The 9,598-nt window shown below is 17.7% G+C and overlaps 3 protein-coding genes across 3 annotated transcripts in view; 1 reads left to right on the forward strand and 2 right to left on the reverse strand.

The window, feature by feature from the left end:
• The window catches only part of PRSY57_0606000 (G-protein associated signal transduction protein, putative), a gene marked incomplete at both ends in the record, with an annotated part of 3,498 nt that extends 2,075 nt beyond the window's left edge, over positions 1–1,423 (reverse strand). The window contains 3 exons of the mRNA XM_012906436.2: positions 1–141; positions 340–665; positions 839–1,423. The exon at positions 1–141 is cut by the window's left edge and continues 126 nt beyond it. Of these exons, the coding sequence (XP_012761890.1) occupies positions 1–141; positions 340–665; positions 839–1,423 (1,052 nt within the window). The remainder of the gene's footprint in view (positions 142–339; positions 666–838) is intronic.
• A 1,589-nt stretch (positions 1,424–3,012) lies between these two features.
• On the forward strand, positions 3,013–4,539 carry PRSY57_0606100 (para-hydroxybenzoate--polyprenyltransferase (4- hydroxybenzoate octaprenyltransferase), putative; the record flags this gene model as incomplete). The annotated part of the gene is made up of 1 exon (XM_012906437.2): positions 3,013–4,539. The coding sequence occupies one exon, from the start codon at positions 3,013–3,015 to the stop codon at positions 4,537–4,539; it is 1,527 nt and encodes a 508-aa protein (XP_012761891.2).
• A 746-nt stretch (positions 4,540–5,285) lies between these two features.
• On the reverse strand, positions 5,286–8,224 carry PRSY57_0606200 (spindle assembly abnormal protein 6, putative; the record flags this gene model as incomplete). Its single annotated transcript, XM_012906438.2, has 5 exons — positions 5,286–5,338; positions 5,421–5,467; positions 5,556–5,670; positions 5,793–5,888; positions 5,986–8,224. The coding sequence occupies 5 exons, from the start codon at positions 8,222–8,224 to the stop codon at positions 5,286–5,288; spliced, it is 2,550 nt and encodes an 849-aa protein (XP_012761892.2).
• Between the last annotated feature and the right edge of the window lie 1,374 nt (positions 8,225–9,598).

Here is a 9,598-nt window from a genome sequence, read left to right on the forward strand (position 1 = left end):
TTCGAAAAAATGTGTATCTGAAATAAAACATCCAGCAAAAATATTAATAAAGATAAGGTGGTCAGAAATATAATCAAAATTACATAATTTATCAAGTAGTAATATTCGTCAATAATTATTTTATTTAAATCTAAAATGTACCTATAAAAAATTAAATAAATAAAAAAAAAAAAAAATATATATATATATATATATATATATATTTATATTTATTTATTTATATTTATATTTATTTATTTATATTTATATTTATTTATTTATATTTATATTTATTTATTTATATTTATATTTATTTATTTATATTTATATTTTTTTTTTAGATTCCCCCTTTGAACTTACGTAAAATTAACACCATAAAACTGCATGAACAGGAAGGCTCCAAAGATGAAGAGGAAAAAAAAATTCAAAACATATAATAATCTGTATACAGGTAAGACAGACAAAATAACATTCATGTTTATGTTATTTATATTTATATATAACAAAATTATCGTATTTATAATAAGAGTAATCAATATCCCGCATAAGATATAAAGGGTTCCTTTATACTGTCCTATTTTTTCTATTTTACTTTTAATATATATTTTAAAATTTAAGAAATCTAATTTCTCACAATTATCACCTCTTTTCTTTTGTACTAGCAAATAGGTTGATTTTATTTTTTCCTATAAAAAAAAAAAAAATAAAATAATAATAATAAATAAAACGTTAACACAAAATGAATTATATGTAAAAGGGTATATGACAATACATACATGTATAGATGTACACATATATATATATATATATATATATGCACACTTTTTTTTATCTATTCATTTATATTTTAAATTTTTACATTAAGCTGCTCCTCTTTGCTTATTTGATGTAAATTATTACAATATTTTTGATAAAGGTCCAAAGATGTTGTAAGTTTTTCTTTTTTGTTTTTTTTCTTAAGTATCTTATAGACAGAGAGAACATTTATATTTAAATAATTATTTAATATATCAAAAGAATTATATATATGTAAACATTTTGTTTTCAACATTTCTATTTCTTTAAGATTAATTTTATCGCTTTCTAGAAAATATTTTATTTCATTTAATTTTTCTGTCATAAAAGAACATTCTTTAACATAATGTTCCTTAACCATATTAATATATTCTTCTAGAATATAAAAAAATAGATAATCATAATCTATATCTATACATTCTATATCTGATTTTTTCTTTTTCTCCTTTGTGTTGGAATATTTATATTCTGAATTAATTAAAAAGCAAACTTCTTTAACGTCCTGATTATTCTTATCAATTCTTTCATATAAATTACTTATATCAGGATTACATTTTCTTTTTATTATTTTTTTTAAAAACTTGTAGTCTATGTATTTATTTTCCCATGATTTTACTTTCATGTGTTTTAACTTCTCAGCGAACTTCATTTTAAACAAAAAGAAAATATAAAAGTATAAATAAATATGTCAATAAATAAATGATAAAATAAGTATAATCTATGTACATACAATAAATGTATATTCTATGATGTTCTCAAATCATATGTGTTGTTACAAGAAAACATTAAAACAAAACACCTATTTCGATTCTCTCTTCTTTTATAATATTACTTCATGTGCCACATATAAAATATGGAAATAAAAATATAAACACATAAAAATGTAAACATAAAAAAAATTAAACATAAAAAAAATTATATATAAAAAAATAAAATAATAAAAAAATGAAAAAATAAAAAAATAAAAAAATATCTTCATACAAAATATACATATATATATATAATATATATATATATAATATATATATATATATATATATATATATATATTTTTTTTTTTTTTTTTTATTTATTTATATATTATATGCTCTTACAAAATGTATTCAAAGTATTCAATAAAAAAATATATACATTTCACATATATATATATAATAAAAACAATTTAAACTCTTTATTTTTCTTACAAATAAATCAAACAAAAATACAATGTAATGCGCCATAAAAAAAGAAAAAAAAATTTACATATATCAAATAATATACCATATATCAGGGAGTATATTAAATAACTACAATAAAAAAATATATAAAAAAAAATATAAAAAAAAATATAAAATAAGTCATAAAATTTAAGAGACATAATTATTATATAATTATAATGTACATATAATATATATAATAATATATATATTAATTTTTGTTTCTATTTATTTTTATTTTCAAAGTTAGAAAAAAATAAAAAATATATATTTATAATTCCTCAGTTATTTTTTATATATCTCCTCTTATTAAATATTATATGATTTACATATATATATATATATACATATATAATATATTGTATATATACAATATATATATTATGATATATGACTATTTTTATTATTCTGTGTTTACATTATTTTTTTTTTACACTTGATAATTTGTTAAAGATGAAAATTTATATTTTAAAAATATAATTTATTTATATTATATGACTCAAGATCATTTTGCTTATTTTCATTTATATTATTTTATTTTATTATTTTATTTTATTTTATTATTTTATTTTTTTTTTTGTTTACATATTATTACAGAACAGATTGTATATATTTATGTGATGTTTCTTTTTTTCTTAATGATTCCACAATATTAATTTTTTGAGATATACAACTATGTGTTTGTATTTAAAGGAATCAAGGGATAATATAAAAAAAAAAAATAATAAATAAATAGATAAATAGATAAATACATATATATATATATATATATAAGACAACATATATATATTATAATACACCAAATATGTATTCATAAGAATTTTTGAAAATATATAAATGTAACAAATATTATTAAATATATGTAAAATGTTAACAATTATATGACATAAAATGTAGATATATGAAAATGTAGTTATATATTATTTATTCATAATATATTTATATATATATATATATTCATATATTTATTGATTTATATATCTATTTTTTTTTTTTTAATATTTATAAATTTATCTTATATGCTTATTTTCTTTCCTCATTAATGCAAAAACCATATTTGCAACATTTTTTTAAAAATCTAAAAAAATATGAAAAAAAACAAACAAGCATTTACATTCCAAATAATAAAAGAATAAAAAATGAGGAACCTATATGTGGGTACTACTATTACTGTACGTTCAGAAGGATAAAATTCAGGAGCCACAATAATATTAATAATACACATTATAATATATTCAACAATAATAATAATAATAAGGAGGAGGAGGAGGAAAGGGAATGTTATTTTTTATTTAATAAAAAGCATTTTACTTCTAAGGCATATAAAATAAAAGGTAATGTATTTAATATTTCTTATGAGCCATATAATATTTATGATGATAATAAATTTTTAAATTATAAGAATAATTTAAAATTGTATGAATATAAAATGATAACACTACAAAGGTGTTATTATTCAGAGCATATAAATAAACATACAGAAAATAAGAACAAAGAATTGTACGGCCCAATAAAAAATTTACAAAAATATAACCGCAATAATGATAATAATGATGATATTTATAATAGCAAAGATGATATTTATAATAGCAAAATGTATCTTCAAAACAAATTCAAAGATATGTTAATATTTAATATAAAAAATTATATTATATTATCTAGATTACACATTCCAGCTGGTATATATTTATTATTTTATTCATCTCTTTATGGTTATTTTTTAACGTATGATATTAACAATTTATTAATAAATAATAATATTCTTAATATGAATGAAATACAACATATACTAAAAAATATAGGTTTGTTTTTATTTGGTAGTATAAATACAAGAATTACTGGATGTATTATTAATGATTTATTAGATAAAAATTTCGATAAACAAGTTGAAAGAACAAAAAATAGACCCATAGCTAATAAAAATATAAGTGTAAATAAAGCTATAATCTATGCTTCTATACACGGAACACTTTCTCTTTTAACACTCTTTCAATTTAATTCTTCTACAATTTATACTGGATTATATTCAACCTTCTTCATTTTTACATATCCTTTATTGAAACGTTTAACATATTATGCTCAAGTATATTTATCCCTTACATTTAATTTAGGTTATTTTATATCGGCAAGTGTAAATATTAATTTAATAAATAATATAATTCCCATAATTGTAGGCTTCTTACCATTATCGTTTTTAACTATTATATATGATACAATATATGCTCATCAAGATAAAAAAGATGATATAAAATTAAAACTTAAATCCCTAGCTATTAAATGGGATAAAAATACATTAAAATATTCAAAAGTATTATCTCTGAATATGCTTCTTTTTTTATATGTATCATCATATCTTTTCGATATGCATTTTTCCTACTATATCTTCTCGACGTTTAATATAATGTATTTATATTACATTCTCGACAAGGTATCCTTAAACGATAAACAAAAATGTATGACCTTTTTCAAAAAAAGTAAAAATGTCTTGTTCTTAATGGTACTCGCAACAATTCTGAGTAAGGCTTACCAGGTCGTATGTAAAAATGAAGAAAATAAAAAAAAAATATAAATCGTAAATATATAATAAATATATCATAAATATATCATAAATATATTATAAATATATTATAAATATATCATAAATAATAAATAAATAATCAAATGAAGAATGAGAAAGACATGAATGCTTTTACAAATATATCGAGAGATTATTAGGATATATATGAGATGTAGTATATCAATACCTATTTTAAAGATATAATTATGTATGTATAAAAATGACTATTCAATTTATTTTCTTCCTCAAAATTATTATATTTTTTTTTTTTTTTCCATGCATACGTGAATATTTTATTTGTCCTATTAATGAGATGTTCCTTGGACATTCATTATTTTTTTTTTTTTTTTTTTTAATTAAAGAATTAAATAAATAAATATAAATAAATAAATAAATATATATATATATATATACATACCATATTGATAATTTTTTTTTCTTTCATATTTGTGCCGATTTGTACACATTTATATATATATATATATGTATGTAATATTTAAAAAAATTAAAAAATAAATAATATGTTAAATGTTAATTATGATAAACGTATATATGAATTTTACACAAAAAGTACACTCAAAAAAATATAATAAAATAATATATCATATAATAAAATTAATAAGACCAAAAAAAAGAAGATTAAATCTACAAGATAAAGAAATAATTATATAAATGTAAACATAAATATACATAAATATATATATATATATATATATATATATATAATTGTGTGTATACTATTGAAAATTATAATCTGCTTAAATTCCTGGAGGAATGAATTTCACAGGTTTGTTATATCGATCGTTAATATCTATAAAATGAAAAATATTTAGTTTAAAAATAGGTTGATATATATATATACATATTTTTTTTTTTTTTTTTTTATTTAATACCTAAAGTATCAATCTTTCCGTTCATTAAATTCATCTGGTTCATATTACTACAAAAGTGAACGAACAAATAAAAAAGTAAATATATATATATATATATACATATGTATATATTTTATTTTATTTTATTTTCTGTACCTATCCAATGTGTACCCCGGAACGTTATTCGGGATGGACGAATTTTTTAAGTTGGCTTTTAATTTGCTAAACAAATCCTTATCAAGAAGATTTGTATCGACACGAAAATTGACACCTGGGAAGGGGCACATTAATATATAAATAAATAAATATATATATATATATATATATGTGGAGATAATTATTTTTTTAATTTGTTCGGTACATTTTGTATGAGATCGAAATATTACACATTACCTGATGAAACGTTTGGTGTGGGTACCATAGGATTTAATTTTGTGTTATATATATCGAGGTTGTTGTTTGTTATTTCTTTATTAAGCCTCAAATTTACTATAGTACCAAAAGTAAATAAAAAAAAATAAAAAAATAAAAATATATATATATATATATATATATATTTATTTATTTATTTATATATTCATTTTACCCTCGCGTGATATGTTCAACTCCTTAAGCAACTCGTCATATTTTTTTTTCAACATGTCATTTTCTTTTTTTAAATTATCTTGTGCAACATTTTGCTGGTCTATTGTATCCTTAAAACTTTTGAGTTCATTATTTAAATGGGTAATTTGTTTTTCATTTTGTGAATTAATTTTTTCCAAGTTATCATGTTCTAATGTTTTACTTTTTAATTTCTCTTTCATTTTTTTTAGTTGTGTTTGTAATTTTGTAATAATATCATTACCTTTATTAATTTCATCTATAGCTATATTAATTTCATTTTCTAGTTTAAAATTTCTTTCTTTATATTTTTTTAATTCTGTTTCTAAATTTGTGTTTGATAATTTGATACTTTCAAAACTTGAATTATTTGACAAATTACTTTCACATGCCTTTTCATATTTATTTTTTAAATCATTAAATTCAAGAGTAAATGTATTTTTATATTTTTCAAGTTTTTCTTTTTCAGATGTTATAGATTCTTTTTCTTTTATAATTTTTAATAAATTAAAATTTTTTTCTTCTAATTCATTTTTTAAATTTTTTATTTTATTATTAAGATGGAAAATTGTAGTTTCTTGTGTTTCATTCATTTCATGTAATTCATTACATTTATTTTTAAAATTGTCTACAATTTTTTTCAATTCATCATTTTCTAAATTATATCTTTCTTCTTTTTCTATAATTAATTTCTGATGAGCTTCTTTTAAATTGTTAATATCATTATTTAATGTATTATTAAAATTAGTTTTTAAAATATTCATCTTATTTTCTAATTGTTCTATTGTTTTTTGAAAATTCTTTATATCTATATTACTTTTATTATTTTTAACAAGTTCATCATTTAATTTGTTTATAATTTCCTTATTATATTCTTTAACATATGTAATATTATTACAAAGATGTGTAATTACATTTGTATTATCACCTTTTTTAAGAATTAAAGATAAATGAGTTAATTCTTTAAATTGATTAATTTCTACAAGGTTAAGAATGGCACTCCCATCACATACATTTCCTTTATTACATAAGAATCTTTTATCGTTATAATAATATGAATTATGATAATCTAAATTTTTATGTGTTTCAAAATTATTTCTGTTCTGGTTTCCTGTCGCACTATAATCCTCGCTTAAATTATAAGCATTACCATTATTATTATTATTATTATTATTATTATTATTATTATTATTATTATTAATATTATTATTATTATTCATATTATTCATATTATTCATATTATTCATATTATTATTATTATTACCGTTGTTATCCCTTAAACTACCGTCTGTAAAAATCAAAACCGCATTCAGTCGTTGATCGTCCATGTGTTCATAATTATCATTTTCTAAAATACATTCTTCTAATAAATCAATAAATTTAAACGGAAATAAGTTAAAATTTATAACTAGCTTCTGTTCCTTCTTTATCTTCTCATAATTCTCTTCATATAAATCAAGATAATAAAAAAAAAATTCTTTCTTATCATCAGAGAGTTCTAATCTCATATAAGGTTTTCCACCAGGACCTTTTAAACTATTAATTTTTATAATTAAAAAATCTGTATAATCATGTTCTCTTTCGTTTTTTAAATAAAATTTTATTCTTTTACAATATATCATACCGTTCTTATCATATGTTTTGTAAATAAGACTCATATCTATGGGCTTGTATAAAATGAGTGAATTATTATTTTTATTATTATTTATTTCGGTGTTATTATCATACGGGTTATTACTTCCGACATTAATAACATGACAACAATTCAAGCTGTTATTATTATTGTTATTATTACCTAGGATATTCTTATAATTATTATTTATATTATTCATATTATTCACATTATTCATATTATTCACATTATTCATATTATTCATAATAATGTCATTATTTGTATTACGTTTATTACATATAATAATGTCGGTATAATTTTTACTACTATTATTTACATCTTCTATTCTATCTCGACCATCCATAATATCATAATTAACTTGAAAGTTGTTCTGCACGTATCTATTGTCTTCAGATTTTAAACTTACCTTGCTTCTATAAAGAGAATTATCATTCGTATTATTTAAAGATTCGTTTCTTTTTTCACGTGTATCGAAATAATTAGTGTTATTATTACAACTTATATTATTATTATTATCTCTAGAAATATTTGCATTATCCGTCTCATTGTTGTTATACAAATACTCATTATAATTGTGTACGGAATTCATGGTTACACAAGGATAGAAACATATGTATGATTATATATATATATATATGCATATATGTATATTCTTTCGAAAGTCCTTATTCCCACTTACTTTTAAATGTAACAAGGGGAAATGTCTGGTAAATTCATAATTTCAAAGGTTTATAAATTCATAAAGTAAACAAAGATGAATAAATAAATATATATATATTACAAATCAAATAAGAACTCAAAAAAAAAATATATATATATAATTAAATTATGTAAATATATATATATATATATATATATATATATATATTTATTTATTTATTTATTTTATACCTTAATAATAAAATACATGTAAAAATAAATATCTTATAATATATATAAATATATATTTTTTTTTAATAGTTGAGAAATTCCTTTAAATTAAAGCAAATATATGTATATATATATATATATATATATATATGTGTAAAAGTAATATATAATACATGCGTAAATATTTATGTATATATATTATATATATATATATATATATATAATTTTCTTTATTTTTAAAATATCGAATTTATTATATTAAGATTATCTTAATAATGAATAAAAATATGTACTATATATATTATATATATATATATATATTATATATATTTTTTAAGGCTTAAAATTTTTTCTTTTAATTTATTACACATATAAATGTTTTTTCTTTATTATATAATAGGAGTTCATAACAATATAATATAAATATTATATTTATTATATATATATATATATATAATATATTATATATGTATAATATTTATTATATATGTTTATACATATTTCTTTATATATTTATTTATTTTATATGTTCATATATTTATATTTTCTTATTTTATTTTGAATTAATGCACTTAATTATATATCCTTAAAATTATATATTCATTCATATCTTAATTTTTTTTTTTTTTTTCTGTCTATGTGTATATAAAGCGCTCTCCCTAATATTATACATAATATATAAAAAAAGAAGAAGAAAAAAAATATATATAATAAAAAAGAATAATATAATATAATATAATATAATAATGTTCTTATAAAAAATAAGAATTTTTTATATATCTGTTAAATATACAATTCTTTTTTTAAATAAGTCTCCTTATTTTATCACATATAAATATATTATATATATATATAATATTGCCGTAATATAAAATATAAAATATATATATATATAATGTCGGTTATATTTGTATATATATAATGTGTGTACCTTTTACATGTAAATATATCTCTTTATTTCTTTTTCCTTTTCTTTTTTTTAAGTGTATATAATTTTTAAGAGAATGTGAAAAATATAAGTAAAATAATCGGGACGATATAATTATTTTTTTATTCCTTTATTTTTTTTCCTTTTATTATTTTGTATTTTATT

The sequence above is a fragment of the Plasmodium reichenowi genome, chromosome 6 (genome assembly GCF_001601855.1).
Source record: "Plasmodium reichenowi strain SY57 chromosome 6, whole genome shotgun sequence".
Taxonomy (NCBI): domain Eukaryota; phylum Apicomplexa; class Aconoidasida; order Haemosporida; family Plasmodiidae; genus Plasmodium; species Plasmodium reichenowi.